General features: G+C 34.0%; 2 protein-coding genes across 2 annotated transcripts in view; one reads left to right on the top strand and one right to left on the bottom strand.

Annotated features, from left to right (window-relative positions):
* LOC123527272 (RNA polymerase II subunit A C-terminal domain phosphatase SSU72-like) overlaps positions 1–14746 on the bottom strand; it is a 32697-nt gene extending 17951 nt beyond the window's left edge. The window contains exons 1-2 of the mRNA XM_045306625.2: positions 14506–14746; positions 13385–13528 (exon numbers count right to left, since the gene is read on the bottom strand). Of these exons, the coding sequence (XP_045162560.2) occupies positions 13385–13528; positions 14506–14588 (227 nt within the window). The 5' untranslated portion in view covers positions 14589–14746. The remainder of the gene's footprint in view (positions 1–13384; positions 13529–14505) is intronic.
* A 186-nt stretch (positions 14747–14932) lies between these two features.
* LOC123527273 (pre-mRNA 3' end processing protein WDR33-like) overlaps positions 14933–21420 on the top strand; it is a 52538-nt gene continuing 46050 nt past the window's right edge. The window contains exons 1-2 of the mRNA XM_045306626.2: positions 14933–15055; positions 21172–21280. Of these exons, the coding sequence (XP_045162561.2) occupies positions 21209–21280 (72 nt within the window). The 5' untranslated portion in view covers positions 14933–15055; positions 21172–21208. The remainder of the gene's footprint in view (positions 15056–21171; positions 21281–21420) is intronic.

The following is a 21420-nucleotide window of genomic DNA, read 5'->3' on the forward strand; positions in this document are numbered from 1 at the left end:
AAACATTAACAAAACAGTACCAGTCTAAAATAGTAAAACAGGATTAGAATGTAAAGCAGACAGTATCAGACTAAAATAGTAAAACAGGATCAAAATGTAAAGCAGCAAACATTAATAGAACAATACCAGTCTAAAATAGTAAAGCAGCATCAGAATGTAAAGCACCAAACATAATAAAACAGTACCAGTCTAAAAAAGTAAAACAGCATCAGAATGTTTGTTTGTTTTGGGTTTAACGCGGTTCTTCAACAGTATTTCAATCATGTTACAGCTGGCAGTTAGCCTAACCAGTGTTCCTGGATTCTGTACAAGTATAAACCTGCTCACCACAAGTAACTGCCAACTTTCCCATCTTAAAGCCCTGCTCCCGTCCTACCTCTTAACCTTGAATTGTAACTGAAAAAAGCATGGAAATCCCAACTATGAACAGTGACGCCTGTCAAAATAGAGTCTATTTCATATAAAATTCTATATGAAATACCTGTGGTTTTGCGTGCTCAAGTGTGGCACATGGCAGTTAACTGTTACCTATTGTAATCATGGGTTGCATACACATGAAAGAATTTGAATAGCCGCGGAGCAGGGCTTTAATCACAGGTGGAGGACAAATGATTTCAGACACAATGTCTTTTATCAAATCACCATGGAGAACATATGCCCTGCCTGAGGACTGAACTCACAACCCCGCAATCCATAGACAGACACTCTCTCTACTGAGCTAAGCGGATGGGTTAGCATCAGAATGTAAAGCAACAAACATTAATAGAACAGTACCAGTCTAAAATAGTAAAACAGGAACAGGATCAGAATGTAAAGCAGCAAACATTAACAGAACAGTACCAGTCTAAAATAGTAAAACAGCATCAGAATGTAATGCAGCAAACATTAACAGAACAGTACCAGTCTAAAATAGTAAAACAGGAACAGGATCAGAATGTAAAGCAGCAAACATTAACAAAACAGTACCAGTCTAAAGTAGTAAAACAGGATCAGAATGTAATGCAGCAAACATTAACAGAACAGTACCAGTCTAAAATAGTAAAACAGGAACAGGATCAGAATGTAAAGCAGCAAACATTTACAAAACAGTACCAGTCTAAAGTAGTGAAACAGCATCAGAATGTAATGCAGCAAACATTAACAGAACAGTACCAGTCTAAAATAGTAAACAGGAACAGGATCAGAATGTAAAGCAGCAAACATTAATAGAACAGTGCCAGTCTAAAATAGTAAAACAGGAACAGGATCAGAATGTAAAGCAGCAAACATTAATAGAACAGTGCCAGTCTAAAATAGTAAAACAGGAACAGGATCATAATGTAAAGCAGCAAACATCAATAGAACAGTACCAGTCTAAAATAGTAGAACAGGATCAGAATGTAAAGCAGCAAACATTAACAGAACAGTACCAGTCTAAAGTAGTAAAAGAGCATCAGAATGTAAAGCAGCAAACATTAATAGAACAATACCAGTCTAATATATTAAAACAGGATTAGAATGTAAAGCAGACAGTACCAGTCTAAAATAGTAAAACAGGATCAGAATGTAAAGCAGCAAACATTAGAACAATACCAGTCTAAAATAATATAACAGTATCAGAATGTAAAGCACCAAACATTATTAGAACAATACCAGTCTAAAACAGTGTAATGGATGTTCTTTATATTCAAAAGCATTACAATTTGAACACAAAATCCTAGTCAAGGAACTAGAAATTTCTGAGATGCTGATGTCTGTCTCCCATCTACGAGAGGCCAGTACTGATTCTTCCCATGAAAGACGGCTTCTGGCGTATCGGTGCTACACATTTGGCACGTTAAGAACCAGACCATCTATTTGCAAAGAGCTAGGCTAAGAAAGCCAGACTGGTCTGTATCTCATGGATTTCTTTTTCTCTCCCTCTCTGGTCAAGGGGGCTTTCTCTCGTCGTCGCACCATTTCCATACTAGAAGGTATGTCGCCCTGTTGGCTACCTTTGAATGTAACGTTTCTTTGAACATGTTTATCATGAAAAGGGTTGTATAATGTATTCTAACACGACCAACAAATAACCTACATACATATGGAGCAAAATCTATCTCGGTTATTCTGCAATAAACCACTCGCGTGCAATGACATCATCCCATCCAGGTGCGTAGCACGGTCTTAAAAAGTAGTTACCATTTTTTTCTAACACTGTTGATACTAGTATGTCATGTTAGAATAGAAATAATACGTTCCCAAGCGTGATTTTCATAGAATAACCCGAGTTTTCGTTCTTATGCAAAACAATATACATCACTCAGGCCTAAGGCCTTCGTGATATATTCTTACGTACAAGAACTCAAAACTCTGGTTATTCTACGATAATCCACGTTTGGGAACTTATCATTTCTTAAATAATATAAAATATTTGTAAGAATGTGTTTATTTGTGATCAGTTTACTACAAATAACCAGTTATGATATATGAAGTGTTATTACCATGTTAATGTATTAAATTAACTTATCCTTGTGCTGCCTTTATATTGCATATATTTAAATAGTACATTAATATATGTTATGTCTAGTTTGACTTTCCAAAGAGCTATTGGCCAACCGGCCTTTATATATCAGTTCAGTTTTCGTATTCTCTCTCAGAATCACTAGAATCATCATCTCTATCACTGGGTATTTCATCTACATCCTATGTCCATCTATGCTGACAGTTAAGGTTTGATGGCAGTTACAGAATATTGTGCAGGCGAGGTGAAGTACAGAACAACAGCGGGATGTTGCACCTAGTTGTACTGATGCACAAGCACAACATACAATTTGCAGGCTACATGCTCATGCCAGGGAGTTGTCTTCCAAGGCTGTCACTGGTACCAGCATCTTCGAGTTAACAGCATCGAAGTCTGAAGCCCTCCTTCATATGAATGTCTGTTTATTTCCTCCTTTGACATTGTACTAGAACAAGTCTGATGAAGGCGATAATTTTCATGTATCCTGTGTAATAGACTCCTGAAACCACACCTTTAGGGCGTAGCAAGTGCAGCAGGGATTTTGTAATATGTTGAACCATACAGCGAGTAGTTAACAGTTGTATCCCATCAAGTTTAAATGTTATATGTATATTAAAGACTAAGTAAAACAATGCAGTGTTTGTCTCTCATATAATACACAATGATTGTAGTTTTAGCATCTTTCAAGGGGTTTTCTTTCCTATGCTTGATTTCCAAATGTCATATCTCACAATTTGTCATCTCATTACTGGTATTTATAGGTACCAATCTGTTATATTCTGTGTTCAAATTGTAATGCTCAAGAATAAGAACATCCATTTTGCCCACCTCTTTTGTACACAGAGATGAGCGAATACAAAGAATTAACTCATCACAGGTAGGATTTCCAATCAGATTGACAACACTTAAATTCGTATTTGGACTGGCCTTTTATAAACTATAACAAATCTTTCCAAGGGAGATTACAATAAACATCAATGTCAGGAGTCTAGCAATAACTCCGAGACATTCATCATGAAGTAGGAAAATATAACAAAGCCAAAATTCAGTCCACTTTACACAGGTAGGCAGTAGGAACACCATGTCACAAGCTAATGGAAAATAACTGGCCTATTTGTTTTGTGAAATGAATATAACCCTAAGTAACTGCACATATGAAGAACATTTGAATGTGTTTATCATGAAAATGTTACATAAATTCGATGTAATATACCGGGGCAAAATATTTGTTTGAAGACAAATACCAGAAATACGTTTCCTGAAAGCAGGAATGTTTTCAAACGAAATTTCATATCGCATTGTCACCATCTTACCACTTCTTAAGATGTTAATTTTTGTCAAGTTTCTTGAAACAATCAGGTTTAACTATGCAGAAGTATGAAAACTGTCTAGTTTTAGAATCTTCAGTATTTCCAGTTAACACCCTTGTAAAAGATCTAAATATTCAGTGCATTTCATGTGCACAAAAACCAAACAAACTAGAAGATGCTTTTGTAGAATAGAGCATGTCTTCCCTTGCAAAGTAGTAATAGGCAAGGAACCAGGAGCTAAAGTCAAAAAGACACTTATGGTTGGCTGCAATCTACTCAGCATGTCAAATCACCCCACAAAGTTTAAACATTCTGGTCCTAAAGTTAGTTCTGGCCACTGTGACCTTGACCTTTGATCGAGCAACCCAAAAATCTATAGGGGTCATCTATTCTGCATGTCAAATCATCCTATGAAGTTTCAACATCTTAGGTCAAGTAGTTCTCAAGTTATTGATCAGAAACAACTTTCCATGTTCAGACCCGTGACCTCGACTTTTGATCTAGTAATCCCAAAAATAATAGGGGCCATCTACTCTTTAATCCCTATCACCCTATGAAGTTTGAAGGTTCTAGGTCAAATGGTTCTCTAGTTATTGGATCGAAAATGAAGTGTGACGAATGGATTGCATCTGTGAACTTGACCTTTGATGAAGTGACCCAATAATCAATAGGGGTCACCTACTCTATAAGTCCTATGATCCTATGAAGTTTGAAGGTTCTAGGTCAAATAGTTCTCGCGTTACTGATCAGAAATGGATTTCCATGTTCTGGCCCCTGTGACCTTGACCTTTAATACAGCAATCCCAAAATCAAAAGGGGTCATCTACTATGCATGTCCAATTATCCTATCAAGTTTCAACATTCTGGGTAAAGATCTCAAATTATTGATCAGTGGTTTTCCATATTAAGGCCCCTGTGACTTTGACCTTTAACAGAGTGACCCCATAATCAATACGAGTCCTCTACTCTACATGTCCAATCTTTCTTTGATTTTCCATGTTCTGACCCGATCTTTTAGGATGTTTGCAAAACAAACTTTTAAGAACTAAGTTGTATTTTTCACTAAATGAAGAACCATTACTGTGGCCCGAGTATATCCAAAAGAACACCATATGCAACACAAACTTTAGAGCACTCTATGTGAATTTTTCACTAAGTCAAGGACCATAACTTTAGTCTGGTTGAGTGAAATCCCAAACAGAAAAAGGTGCGCAACTTCACATGTTATATAACAATCCCCTAATGTTTTATTACTCTTAAGTCAAATACTTTTTGAGAAACATGCGAAACGAATTTGATGCATATTTTTGACAATCAGTGGTCATAACTCTGGTCTGGCTGAACAAAACCCAAAGGGCATAATTTCACATGCTGAATAATATTCCTGTAATGTTTCACATCAAGTCAAATACTTTTTGAGATACATGCGACAAACTTGGGCCCTTATTATGCACATTTTTTGACTAAATCAAGGGCCATAACTCTGGTCTGGCTGTGGGAGATCCTAATTAAAACCCCTGGTGCACAGCTTCCTGTGCTGAATAACAATCTTGTGAGGTTTGATGACTCTAGGTCGAATACTTTTCGAGATATGAATGAGACAAATTCAGATGGACAGTCAAGCTCCCCTTAAATTTTTCGGGAGCACGGAAACAATGCGACCGACTTTTCTGAAAATTGAATATACCACGAACAAGTTTAACTTTCAGAGCAGCACAAAAGCCATTTAATCCAAAGGGCACAAATTGGCATACAACATCACTTTTCTGCATCTGCAACGATTTGCATGCTCTATGCAACCAATCCTTGTGGGACCAGGTAGTTTTTGAACCCTTCAAACCAAAACCTTAACCAATGTGAACATTCATCTGAAAGCTGACCAACAACAGAAATAAAGATTCACATTATTTACAGGGGTAAATCTTCACTTCATATTTCACTTTTTAGTTTCTAAACCTACCAGCCAATCGTGTACTGTTCATCTCTGAGAGCATTCCAAATGCTTGTAAAACCAACAATTTCATTCAATGGCAATAATTAGTAAGTCAGAATTCTTGTTTTAATAGTGGGAAAATCAAGATCAATCTCATTTGTCCAAAATCGTACAGTTAATGGTAATTTCAGTGGTCAATGCCAAAGTCTTCTTTTGTTACACTGAAATCACATTTTGATTTGTTATCTCCATATAGAGAACGCACCTCTGTTTAGGAAAAAAAGTGACAAAAAAAAACCACTTTCCGTCACTTCTGAGAAAAACCGAAAGTCAGAACACGAGATGACTTTCCCCCTCACCCCTTCATAATTTTCATTAATCTGAACACTGTTTCGCCTCATTTCAGTAAGATTTACACATTCCTGAAAGAAATATTTATATGGTGGGTTAAAAATGCCAGAAGAAAAAGTCTGTTTAGGTTTCGTTTCCTTGTATAGAATTTTCCACATGGTTCAAAAATTCCACATGTATCGTACATTATTCTTTTATACAAGATGGCTTGCTGCGTGACAAAAACTTTTTATGATTGTGCTTTATTTTTGACAAATAGATGAGTCTTTCAATTTTACATATTGGGCGAGTCATTGTAAATTCACTGGATCAAAAGCTTCAGACCATGTTGCACTTCTCAGTACAAAAAATGGGTTAGCAGTTGTCAATTTCTATGCAATGCCACAAGAAGAAGTTTGATGAACTATCATATAAAGCAGTTTTTATGAATTATTTATGTACAGTTCATTTAAATGTTCAAGTAAAAGTTTCTGATGATAGATGAAGTTAATCTATATGTTAATGACCCTATTTTAATGACATAATTATTTACACAAGGTTTTTAAAGATTATATTAGAAGTTTACACAAGTTTATATTAGAATGATGCCTTAAGTTTAGGTTTATATAACAGACTGTGAATAGTTTACAAAGCTTAGTTTACACAAACCTTTCCAATTAGGTTAAATTTACACAAACTTATTAAAAGATTACAATGAGAAAAGGATAAATTATTTCAGGCGGATGAATAAATTTAATCCAACGGACACAACACGATCAGCAATGCTGAAATGGGCAAATTCTTTACCCAGATCAACTCATAGTGGTATTTATATATATATAAACATAATGAAAATATTATGGTGTTCTGCTACTGGTCCAACACCATTTTAACACAAACCGTATCGTGTTGACTGGTCACTCACAGGCTGAACCATCATAGTCCATCAATCAGTTCTGAAATCATTCCTATAAAAGACAAGAACAGCATGTGGAATAATATGTGGGTCTTCTGTGACCCAAATGAACTCATTAATCAAGCAGTTTTAAGCACACTGCTGAACCGGGTTTCATGAACTTTTCAACATTTCAGTTAAGAAATGGGGCTCAAAGGGGAGCGGTGGTCTAGTGGTTAAGGTGTCGCACGCTCAATCCAGGGGTCATGGGTTCCAGCCACTCTGCGGTCACGACCAGGACTTCTCATATGGCACCAGCACTGGTTTTTCCAGGAAGCAGACTTGTAAATGGCTCAAATAATCTTTGGTCTTTTATCACAATCAAGCTAAAATAAATTAGTTTAAACTAAATGGTGCTCAGTTAAATGACAGCGTTTCTGGATTAGGTAAATAGCTGGCACAGCTTCTAAACCTTAAATGAACTGCTGTAATTCTGTAATATTTCTTAGGTAAATAGCTGTGTCTTAAAATAAGCTCAAGATAAGCATTCATAAAGGCTGTAACTAATATATGCAACACAATCTTGTCATTTAAAGAAAATAGAAATAGAATGCCATGAAGAATAGCAATATCCCTGCCATATACAAACTGTTTTCTTATACAAATTTTATCTACAACTTCTCCATATTGTACACACACCAACTGCGCCAACATCATCACACAACTACCAAGGCAACCAAACCTGAAAGTCAAGAGATAGAACTGATCACACATCTGTAAAAGACAGGTTTCAAAAGAGACAAGCATATTTATATGCCTATGCATTATTCAGTGCCTATAGGAAGTAGTGGTGAAAATTACTGTAATATTGCGTTTTAAGATTGGAATATTTTTTCAAGCCAATTGTTACAACTTGTAAACTTAAAGGGCAAGGAATGCCTGACATTAAGTTAATTTTATATGAAAGCTATCACCAAGCCTTTCATAACGCTGAAAGAAATTTTAAAATCGGACCATTATTGAAAAAGATATGGCAGTTTGAATTCTAATAAAATGGCTGATAGAGGGGGCAGCCATTTAGTGTTTACAATGTATGACATCATTTACACACTGCTGAATGCTTTATTTAGGAAATAACCTTTTAAGTAGATTAATTTTATATCTTTCTTGAGTGTATGAAGAAAAACATGGTAATTTCTTTCATTACAGCTGGAAAAAGTAGAAAAATTATTTTACAGAAGTAAGAAAATATAGTTCAAATATGCATCTAGACACTTAATAAATCCACCATTTTGTTTTTTGTTGCCATGGAAACAAAATGGTTGTCATTTTGATCAAATATTTAAATGCTCATAACTTTCTCATTTACAAGCCGATTTTGAAAATTCTTTCACTTCTTTGAATGTTTTAAGAAATCCTAGCAGGTGGAATTAACATAAAAACAACATTGCCCTTCCCTTTAAGTAAAGATTGTCCAAGAAGAACTTCTATAGTGAAAGCTTTATAAAAATCTGCATAACTTATTAGCATAGAATATATGTAAATTCCCCTAGATTTTTCAAATGTTTTTATGTCATGTGGCATTTTGTTTTAAGAAGCTCTGATGCAAAGCTTATTAACAAAACCATTTGGGGAAGGCTTTAGATTAGACTTTAACATATAATTTATTTTTTTTTATTTACTTATCTTATTAGTCTTACAGACAAGCAATTAGACAGCTAGACCATTTCCATGCTTAATTGTGTGAGGAGACTTGAGCTATCACTGGACTGAATGATACCCCGAGGTGGATATTAGACAGCAGTTCGAGTCAAATCCATTTAGTAATTACAGAGATAGAGCGAAAGAACATTGAATTAACATTAATCAGAATTTTTAAGTACAAAAGTGACACGATTCATTTGGGCCAGAGTTATGGACCTTGAGTCATATGATGCTGGTGGCGATATATGACATTTATCTTAAGTTCACATCAAAGCAATTTCATAACAGAGATAGAATGAAAGTGCATCAAAACATAACTTGAAATTCTTTGTAAAACAGGGGCATAATTTATAAAATATGTTGCCAGGGTAATGGCCCTATTGTCATGTAATGTGGGTGATGATGTGGAACAAATTTTTCAAGTCTGAATCAAATCCATTTAGTAACAGCAAATATAGAGAGGAAGTGCATGAAACTTTAACCTGAAATTCTACAAAAATTTGGACTATAGTTTATGAAATATTGGTGCCAGGGTTGTGGACTTGGCTTTATCTGTTTAGTAAAAACAGACTATATCAAAACTTTAATGATGCTGTGGAAGCTGACACAGGACGAGTAGGATAACTCTTCATATACTTTGCATAGCTGAGCTAAAAACCATTATTAACAAGCCAGTGCCACCTAACTGAATACAAGCTGATACATACATAATACAGATAAACCCAGTAGACACCTGACGTCAAACTTTTTTGACATCATGCTGCTGTTTACAATATTTGTCATGAACAATGGTAATGACTTTGTAGAATAATTTTAGTACACTAATCTTTCAAGTTTCATACTACTTTTTTCTTGAAGTGTCATCCTAAAATTTAATTGCAAACTGTACTTTGATTTGAACTTATAATATACAAAATTACAGATTCCAATTTATCAGTTTTTGCATGTGTGAGTGCATATGTGTGCATGCATATGTGTTATTAGATTTCACTGGTGTCTGTCAGCAGTATTTCTGTTATGCGACATCAGCTTAACCAGTGTTTGTGGATTCTTTTTCAGAACTGACTCGCTGACAACTTTCCCAGTGCAGAGTGAATGACTTCAGATAGATTCTTTTCTGCCAAATTACCAGGAAAAATATCTGTTTCGCTCAGTGACTGAAACCCTGATATTTTGACTCAGTCTGATTTTGGTCATTTTACAGACTTGATGAAAATTTCAAGATGGTTATTTCCAATTATCCATAAAGCATTTAATACAGGTTATATATTTAGTGAACGCATTTAATATTAATTCTGCTTTTTTTTCTAACTAGGCTGCCCAACTTATCACAGGAACGCAAAAACATTCTCTCAAAGATCTACACACACCTCAAAAATGCAACTAATATAACTCAAAATAATTCCTGAATGAAGCATAGGTGTTTATTAGATTGTTTGAGGACGAAATGCATGATCAGGTGTGTGTATGACAAAAATATTTTTATTTACAATACTGGTTTTCAAATGTAGTGAAAAAAGTCAGCAGTCTCAAGTAATTCTTCTTTTGCACAGTAACTGTTCTTAGGTTGATGCAGCCTAGATTCACACAATTATTAACTTCGAATTTTAGGTGTTAGTGGAAGAGCTCTCCTAAAGCTTGTTATACATTAGCTAGTTAAATTAGTTTCTCATTTTGGGAATGAGGCTAGAATTAAAGGAATTTTGAAACTTTTTATAAGAAAAAATAATCTGTAGATATAGCACTAGTACTCAATGACACAAATAATTTTCCTACCTTGCATTTACCTATACACCTGTACGACACAAGTTAAAAGGAATAATAAAGTAAATGAATAGTTAAAAATTTAGTTATAAGTCATTTCATTGTAATGTCAATTTTCATGGTAAATACTGAAGTTTTTTCTCATTTTTATATATGACTGTGTGACATAGTACAAACATTATATCTAAATTTCAGCTTAAAAAGTTGAATCTGAATCTATTTTCTGAAGACTTTAAACATCTTCTGCTTTAGTACAATATGTATCTGTCTGACAACCTTTTTTCATTGAGATAAGTTCCTCCTGCACTAATCCAGTTATAACTGAGGATTAACTGATTAAATATTTATCAATGGCTTGATAGGTAGGACTATCTTTAAAGCAGCTACAAGGAAATCAAATAGGAAGTTTCTGAAAATCTTAAATAACTTGCCTCGATCAAAATGATCAAATCAAGACTCAAATTCAAGTACTAAAGTTGGTTTCCAGATGTTATATAAAGGCAACCTGAGCTAATGCTTTAATCAATTTTCATTTATAAATTATAGGTACTGAACCATTTAAAACATGTACATAAAATGTATACCAAATCACCCTTGTGTGCCTCGATTTTAAAAGTTTACCATTCAAAAACTTTATCTCTGCTAAATGACATGTGCTTTTCCAGTTACGCAGTCTTAGGGTTTTTCATCATTTTATCTCCCATATCTCATAGACTTTATCACAGATAAAAGATTTTCTTGAGAAATCATCCAATACATTTTCATGTATGAATGATATCAAAATTAATAATCAGAAACTGTACTTAAAAGGTCTAAAATCATATTGTTATCAAACATTTTATTTTAAACTACCTTAATATGTTTTGACAGAACCTGTAGTAAATACAAGCTTAGATAAAGGTGGTTGCTTCCCTTCGCTTTGTCTATATTCTAATAACTATTCAAAGGAGAGAACTCCTGAAGCTACATGTATTCAAATTCTAATATTGAGTTTTTCCCCTTTGCTTCCTACATTAAAAAAATTAAATAAAAAAAAATGTCTAGCCAGTCACTTGACTACTTATCATTATCCTGCAACCGAGATAAATTGCTAATAATAATGTTTCCTTTGGTTCAGTTTGTTTATATATCCCTAAAAGCTTTTCATCTTAGAGGAAGTAATTCTTCTGATCTAGCCAGATGTGTTACTTTAAAATTATAAATTTTGTAACAGTCTATATGAAAAGTCAAAATCTGTCATTAAATACTGTCTTTAAAAATGTGTTTGACAACCTTAATACATTAAACTCATTTCAGCATTTCTAATAAATGCCAATATTTCAAAACCATTTGTAACAAATTTCTGCTCACACCATCATGACCATAAGAACTTTCAAAATCCTTGATTTTATGTATGGTATATACTGGATAACATAGTTTTATTAATTGGTAGTTTTTCTTGGAATTGCTGTTATAATAATTATAATGCACTCCATAATTAAAATATACATGCCTCTATACAAATTTTTTTTATGATATCAATATTTAATAAGACCATCATTCATATAAGAAAGCACAAATATGGTATCTTCATTAACAAAATAAAAACCCTCAAGACCGAAAAAAATACAATTTAAGGATGTTGTTTCACAACCAGATCGATTGTTTTCACTACAGGTGAGCCAAACTCCATAAAAAAATCTTTTAAGCTAAGTAAGTAAACTGTTCCATATTAAAATGATTTCAGCTAGTCAGAGGAAAAAATTCCAAGGTTTTATAGTGCTTAACAATGTACTGACCATCCTTGCAGAAGTTGACATAATATTTATATACACATGTATAATAGATAAACTGTGCTTATCATAATAAAATAGACTGAGTTAATACCAAACTAATCTTAGCTAAAATAAGAAAATCTAGGTAAATAGGGAAAAAAATGACAGCCAATATGAGAACAGAACTTGGGATTCTAGCATTCGGACTGCTTAAATCGAGTGACCCAATGCAGAGCTGAGTAATACATTTTACCGTGATTTCATATATTGGCCTTATTATCTATCTTTTGATAGTAGTACGGCCCCAATCCTTATGTAAATAGGACTATTCTTAGACAAATATCAAGTCCACTATGAAACTAGAGATGCCTTTGAGAAAAGCGCATGTCTCCCACAACTGCCTAATCATCTAAATAGTAAGTCAGTCTTTATATATTTTTTACTTAATCCACATGTGCATGCGCTTTCTTGACACCAAAAGGATGCCTATACTACTAGTAGTATAGGCGCCGAAGTGTTTTTGGTAATTCCGAAGTGCCTAGGCCGATTTGGCTAGTTATCGAACTTGGCCGAGCACTTATTGGCAGACACATTTTGTTGAAGTTTGGTGAAGATCGGATGAGAAATGTTCGACTTAGAGTGCGGACAAGCTTTGTGACAGACAGACAGGTAGACAGACTGGAGTAAATCAATATGTCTCCCACACCACTGTCAAACAGCATAGCAGCCGCAGCGTGCTGGAAAAGAAACCAACAGAAATCGGGCAAATATCTAATGAATGTCATCAAGGATGTACTTTAAAATCCTTGGTGACATGTTTGAATCGAAATAATATATCTCATTTAGTGATTTGCTCTTGAATAAAATCATTGTTTTTGTTCAGATGTGTAGTTCATTCACATCTGAACTCAAAACAATGATTTTATTCAGTGACAAATAAATAAACGAGATATATTATTTCTTAAATAACATTTATAAAAATTAATATCAATTCTAAAGAAACAAAAATAAACACACCTGTAATTTCTTAGCCTGCAAAGTGAAATTATCATAAGCATTACATATAACAGCTTATCAAAAATCATGAAAAGCCATGACAATCTTAAATTAATAATGTGGATTTTCATCCACATGCTTCATTGATTTCCCCATAATGAAATCTTTGTTCTCTGGCAGGTCAATCTTCTGTTGGTTTGTCAATGGAATGGATACAATTCTGGGTCTTTTCTCAGCAGATCCTTGTACATTTCATCGTATGTTGTGTTGAAATCATAAATATTTGGCATATTTGGTGCAGGCCCTGGCAATTTCACCTGGCTCCCTGTACCATACGATTTCACATTGAATCCCTTTTTACTGAAACGAGAAAAAATACAAGGCTCACAGGGACTGACACACCAACAGCATGTATTACTTATAATTAACAATCCCCATTAATTACTTATGATTAATTGTTTCATCACAGAAATTCACAACATATATTGAAATTTTGAGTGCACAGATCTCCACTTCTTAGTGTAAATCATTTGACTGGAATCATATTGAAAATTTTATATTTGATACAGGCATATCTTGCATGATCAATATTTGTTTTATATCCATTTCTAGCTATATGTATAGTTAGACCTAGCAATATAGGTTATTTGTGAATTTTTGGACCTGCAACTAAAATATTTCCAGCTTAAGGTGTTGAACGACCCTACGCTCCTCCTGTCACTGTCTGGGCATGGACATGCAGCCAGGTAGAAGCTGTCCCAGATAGAAATATACAGGAATACATCACAAGGAATGCTTTTTCCAGGTCATTAACCTTCATCACTGGGCCAAAGAGATCTCACGTACATGTATGTTTTTTGTTACTTGCACATAATTACAAATAAGAAAACAGCACTTTTCATGCAGAGATCAGTCTTCTTCTGGTGAGCCGTCCAGGCCCTCATGCCTGTGATCCATTCAAATTGCGTTTTCCCAGATCTTTTACTGTTGTATACAGCAATTGGATATTTCGTGGCAGTTCAGCAACTTTGAAATTTATCCATTCAGGGGTGCAGTTTGGACCTCCAACGAAATATCAAGTAACTCGCATTCTGAATGTGAATTTTTTTTATGATTAAATATAAAGTATCATAATTCTACTAGTGACTTTTTATTTTGTAATTCCCATAACGATTACAAAAAGGGAAGTCAAATGTAGGTAAACTTCTGGAGGGTAGGGCTATTTGTTTTTGAAAGCCGGTCTCCAGCCTTTTGTAAAAAACAACTAGAAAAAAACAAATATATAACATTTTATTTTAATAACAAACATAACAGTAGTTCTAACACTGAAACATTACCTAAGGCAGCTGTGAGCTTCCATACTTCTATTTTGATTACTAGAACAAACTACTGCTATCCGCAATTTATTTGAATCTGACATTACTGAGCTCTTGTGAGATAAAAAATCAAAAACAGAGTTTTTATGTATTGTTCTGTTTGAGAATTAAGTGCTTATTGCGTGGATAAACGCAGATGGACTTGGATTAAATTTACACAAATAGGACAGTGGTTTGTTTTATGTTTTGACAGACTAAAATGTAACCATAAGGATTTTATGAACGAATTTTTTTATATATATTTTGTTTAAAACTTTTTGTAGTTGCCATTTAAGGGTATTTATGAGTACGCTTTAAATCTTTTAAAATATTTATTATGTGTGTTGTAAGACAGCCAGTCTCTAAAATGTTAACTGGAATTTTTGTTATCTTTTAACCTTAATTAATATTTCGTTTAACACATTAGATTGTCCGCCATCTTACAATATTATGGAACGCATAAAAATGCGCTTCATTGTCTTGAAAAACAATTTTGATGATTTGAGTTGTCAGAATATATCATCATAAATAGGTAACAAACACTGAATTTGCTTGAATTAAGATAACGTACGCCCAGTAAAATTTTCTGAAGTAGCAGCTAGGCAAATCATGGTAGTGTGGGTGGGGAGAGGCCACACCAGGCACGACTAGCCACGAGTATCGGACTTTGGATGAAAAAAAAATACGACCAGCGGATTAAAAAAACACAGTTTTACCGCTTTATTCTAAATCAATCCAAAATGAAAACTATTTAGTGAGATATTAGCAGCTTTCAAATGATATTTACCATCTACACAAGGCAGGAAATTTATTACTATCTAGAGATTCGAGTCTGCGAGCACTGGTCCGACTGGATTCACTTCCCAAGCCGTTGTGAAATAGAAAATTATTTCTCTATCAGTTTTTCACGAATATATATTAAGTTACCAAATAAGACCAACCACAAGTTTCTTGCCCTTCCCTTTAACAGGCTGGTAACATTGCCCGATCGGGCTTTCGACATAAAAACTAATATTTCTTGAAAAATAGTAAAGATATTTCTTTCAATCTTGGTCCATTTATTAAGCATTTCATATGATACAAATTAAAATAAAAATAACTAGGTTGCCTTCAGTTTTGGTAGAATTATTTCCCCTTTTCAGATTTTTAAGATGCATAATATTTGAAGTAAAAAATAAATATGTTCTAACGCTAAGTTTAAAACAAAAACGGGTTCAATGGCTTTCTAATGCTCTAAATTATTGCGTTAGTACATGAATGTATACATTTTACTGTGCTTTCACTAACAACATTATAGAAAAATGTAAGTTGGGCCATCCTTAAAAAATTGTTTGTTTGCAGTAACGCGACCGACTCACGAAAACCGCCGCGACTCAAACAATTTTTTAACCCAAAACTCGGAAATTTTTTTTTTATCGGTGCCGTGTTTTTATTCTTTCCTGTTTCGTTATTTCTTTGGGGTATTAAACTATTTGTATCGCTATTAAGTTTTCCTAGACAGTGTTCTTTGAGGTTCAACTACATGAATGATCGATATGACCGATAAGAAATAAAATATGTGAATGTTACGCTTTCTGTATACCGCTAATTAACAAGTGACACAAATACGATAATAGGCTGCTCTTCTATGCATTGTTTATCAATTAACTTTTACACATTGATCAATAAATACCTTTGGCAATGACGAATATTATTGTACCAAATACAAACCGCGAGAAGCCCACATGTCAGTCGGCGCGTGGCATGATTGACATCTGCCAAAAGCTGATTAATATACCAAGCTCCGCCTACTGCCATACTTCCGCTTATGGCAGCGAACAATATTGGAATTCACCGGGATTTTGATTGACAAGGGGCAGTACTTTCGAACTCGAGACGCATAAAAGAAAATTTCCTCGGGTCAAGCCGACGCACGGGACATTTTTTGTGCGGGTCAAATACGAGTTTTTCTCGATAAGTGCGAGTGAAAACCCAGAACCTCGGGTCTACCGAACGCCCTGCCGATTTCCTGATATACTACAAAAAATTCATGCAAAAAGTTGTTTAGAAAATTCCACATGGACAAATCGTGGTACATAGTGTTATCTGTGCAATACTGCAGACGTATTTAACCGAGTTTTAGATTTGTAAAATAATGATTTTTCTCGTACGTAAAACATCTGGGATAGATAAATTCTTGGATATCATTCTATCATAATTTCTCAAACAATTTTGCAAACCAAAGAAGTTATTTTTATAGCTCTTTGTGCAAACAAATAATAATTTTAGTTTCGATCTTTAGTCGTTGCATAATCTTTTTAATCTGCCCCGAGGATAAAACTGCAGTGACACTGCACAAGTCACTTGGAAAGAGCACAATAAACGTCAAAAATATTAGACAAACAAAATTTTCTTACCTGAAAATTTATCTATAAAAGTTAAACATCCTTTCAATGCAATGACTAAAACCAGCGAAAGAAATCCATAATGTTTACATTTCTAGATTTTCCTATTTAAGTGAAATTAAATTTCCATGGGTCCACTTTTTCCTATTTTTCAAAACCCAGACTTTAGAAACATAGTTATTATTACTGAAACTTTCAGTGACTTAAATAATGTAACTGAAATTCATGCAAATGTTTGACACCTGCCATCAGAAACTGGGTTTAACCTGTTTGACAACTGTTTCTATTAATGTGTGCCGACAGTAGCAGATCAAAGAAAACACTAGCAGATCAAAGAAGACATGTATTGTGTGATGTCATAGTGATGTCACTGCTATTAACATGTATTTAATTCAAGAAGTGACTGTGAAATGCTTTTATGGGTTTTTGTGTTTTGACTTTGAGTACATTAACACTGGGAGCTTGATTTATTTTTTGCTGATATGGAATTAACCTAGCTTTTTTTAATTGTATTCATATTCAGATTAGGCTTTTCTTGGTTAAGGCAATCATTGCAAGAGTGATAAAAAAACTTTAATTTGCAGTTTAATCACATTAGATTCACAAGGATAAGAAATTAGGTTTACATTGAAGGTTATGAAAACAGAATCACTGATATTTTCAGTAAATTTGTTATTTACTTTAAATCAATAGACTTAAACAAAGACAGGAAATAATAATAAAAAAAATAAGTATATTTAGTTCCATTTTCAACTTGCATGTCATGGCGCTATTAAAAATCTTTCCACGTTTCCCTAAAATCACTCCACTTCTCCATAATCTTAGCTGAGGAAGAAATGACTTCTTCCTAAAATATTAGCATAGCTTAAGCCCTGAGTAAACAATGTAAAACAATTAAGTATTGTCTAAAAATTACATGATACTTAGGCTTTGAAAGAGTGCGGTGCTAGTAATCAGACTCAGGTCTACAGGGTAAAATACCGTATCAAAGATTTTGCTATGTACTTCAATGCTGTCCACTGGAGTAGGAATCCAAAGGAATGTAATGTTTTTTTATTACCCCAGCCAGTGCAAGGACATTCAAAAGGTCTGGCCAATTATTTTTGTTTAATATGTTGATAATCTTAAATTTTTAAGTTTCATATGGAGATAATAAGCTCTGTTTCTGACTGGTGTCAGGCTATCTGTTGTTTTTATTGTTATTAAAAAGGTGATATTAATATTAGTATTCATACTATGTGAAAACTACCACCCTTGCAGATATGTTACAATCAAGTTAGCATTCTACAGAGAAGTGTTAGTACCCAAAAGGTGTATAAACAAGAGGGTTAAGAAGAAAATGCAGGTGTTGTACAGTTAGCATACAAAAAAAAAAAAACGAAAAAAAAAAAAAAAAACCCTACCTACCTACTCACACTAAAAATTCTGGGTCGCGTTACTGCAAACAAACAATTTTTTAAGGATGGCCTTGTAAAAAAAAAATGTTCATACATCTGCACTAGAAACAAAGTATTAACCGTAAATACATAGAATAAAGGTATTGGCGCACAAGTTTTGAGCAATAGAAACCCATTGAACCCTTTTCTGTTTTAAACATTGCATTAAAACATATTTTTTTTGGACTTCAAACATTATGCATCATAAAGATCTGAAAAAGGGAAGTAATTCTGACAAAACTGAAGGCAACAAAGTTATTTCTACCTTAGTATGTGTTATTTCATACATGTGATCTCCCGCGCGGGAGGGTCAAAATCCCGAATTTTTCACCTTGTCTCCCGTCGAAACCATATTTCTCCTGCTTTTCAAAAAAAAAAAAATCAGTATTATGACGGGGTTGATAATTACCGAGGAGTGCCAAACATGTTTACACAGTAAATCAAAGTGTCACCGACTGTTGTGTATTATACATGTTTGACACACATGTAGCTGGAGGAAAGAGTTGTTTTTCACAGGTGAATTATTGATTGTTTGTTTTGATAAGGGATTAGACAAGCAGGGCCTTTTCCACCTGTCTCACGGGGCCGAATATCGGCCCATTCTCAATGCCAATTAGGCTCCATTTTTTACCAATTTGAAGCAAAAAACTACAGTCATAAAAAATAATTCCCAACTGAAATGAATTATGATTATTCAAAGAAAAGTTTTGTTTCGTAATAAAATCACATAAATAATTGTTGGAAAAACCAACCCATTACTATTTTTAGAACAGGAGTGTTATTTCCCCTCACGCAGTTACGCCATTTTCTTCCAATGTTTACCAAATTAATTTGCTACTAAAATTGAACTTATTTCATTGAAATTGAATGAAAACACACACTCATTTATTTGATATCATCAATCTACATTATTTTGGTAAGGATAAATACATGATGATGCATTTCTGTTTCTGTCTATTTTTCATGTCAAAATCATCAGTATTTTTATACGAAAGCGGGTGGGGTAAGGAATTAACATAATTTATGAGTTGTGTTCAGACCAATTTAGAGCTTCTTATTTTTCAATCTTCGAGAAGAATAATGTTAATGCATGTTCACCACCATTTCAGACCTAAATTGAGACTTTGTTTCTACAAATTTAATCTGTTAAGAAAATATAAAGTTAGATCAAGAGGGAGCTTTTGTAAGACATGCTCATCTTTTCTCAGTGATTGATTCTGAATTAAAGCTTTGCCGGTAAAAGGGGCAATTAAAGCTTTGCCAGTAAAAGGGGCATAATAGTCAATAGCTTTGAATGTAACAGAGATATTAGACATGATATAAAACTTAACAAAAAAATGTAAGTTAAAAAGTGGCATACCTCTGTCAAAATTCAAATCAAGAGTTATGAGGATTGTTTCTTCTGGTGTAGACTTATATACGTTACTGTGTGGCCAAAAATGTTGGATTTTCAATTTGTCTCTAAGTTATGTGTCCGCGCGCTTAATTTATGTCGATAAAAAACCTCCAGTTTTGAGACCCCAACTCCAGCTGAAAAATGGCAAACCTCCAGTTTTGGGATTCTGAACTTATCACATGTATGGTTATATGTTATGCTTAATTAATGGACCAAGTTTGAAAGAAATATCTTCATTATTTTTCAAGAAACATTAGTTTTTATGTCTAAAGCCCGATCGGGCAATGTTACCAGCCTGTTTAATGAAATATTATCAGGTTCAACAAGTAAGTCCCAGATAGGGGATACAAATGTGGCACAATGAAACAGTATGAAAACCAAATAAAATATGACTGTTGGGCAAGCTCTAGTCAAATTCACTAGCCATTACTATCAAGTATAACTAAATACATAATATAACTCTTTTAATAAGGCCACTTGCAACTGCCAGTAGCATGTGTTACACTAGTGCAACTAATTTGACGCGATCCTAGGAAATACTGAGATAATTTTTTCATATGGGCAATGTCCCCAATTCTTGAATTGCTTCAAACACCCGAAAGACCAAAATAGTTGAAGAGTTTCATCGCTGCAGACGCTTTACATGCTATAGGTTTAAATGCCGATTATTTCAAAGGGGATTAAATTCCTCATTGATGTAAAAATTATCGAATAATATCCAAAATTACGAGTTTTCTGGGTAGGTAGGTAGGCAAATTTTTTTAGTATTCTAGTGCTGCTTAGAACTTATTAATTCATATTTCTCATGAAGATAATTGAACAAAATATGAAAAGATATTTGCAACATAATTATTGAAGTCCTTTATGACCAAAAATAACATTTACATCTAGAGAATTATTATAATGGTTTGACATAGGTATGGTATTTTGCAAACTCCAGCACAGTGTTACTTCCCCTTATTGGTACAGTAGACAATATTCCTGGGCGGAGGTTGGGTATTTCGCGCTTTGAAAATTTGCCTTTTTGCACTCGTCTGCAACATGAACCTAATTTTGTAAGATTGTCGATGCAGCAATCATCTGTCAATAAAATGTCATCTGATGTATTTTTCACACCTTGTGATGCCAACACACAGACTAATGTAATTATATCGGCCAGTGATAGAAATTCGGGGGTTTATTGAAAGTGATAGACGGTCAGGGGTTATTTGAAAGTGCTGCTCTGACACATGAATGCAGTTTGGGTTTATATTCTGCAACTGATCAGAACTTAATTTTACTTATAAAAAAAAATATTCAGATGCTCAGCGGACCAATAAAAAAATTCGGAGCACAGTGTTTTTAGCGGGTCTGTGGGGAGACAGCAAAAAAAACTTTTTTTTAATTTTGTATGTATTCTGTTCTGACTGATACAGTGTTTTGCATGTTCCAGGAGTTACAATTAAAACAAGTGTGTGATTGCAGACAGGATGGAAGGTGGAGGTGTAGTTGTACCTAATCAGGCCAGTGATCAAGGCTTCTTTCACATGCCCAAATTACAGGTATTCCGGCTTCTCTGTTACTTCTACATGAATTTTTCTCTTTATTTTGATGACTTACAAAAACAGTGGTTATTAATCGTTACTTATATGAATATATACTCTTCTTTGTGAACAAGAATAATAAAAGAATACATTTTGAT

The sequence above is a fragment of the Mercenaria mercenaria genome, chromosome 14 (genome assembly GCF_021730395.1).
Source record: "Mercenaria mercenaria strain notata chromosome 14, MADL_Memer_1, whole genome shotgun sequence".
In the NCBI taxonomy this organism is placed as follows: Eukaryota; Metazoa; Mollusca; class Bivalvia; order Venerida; family Veneridae; genus Mercenaria; species Mercenaria mercenaria.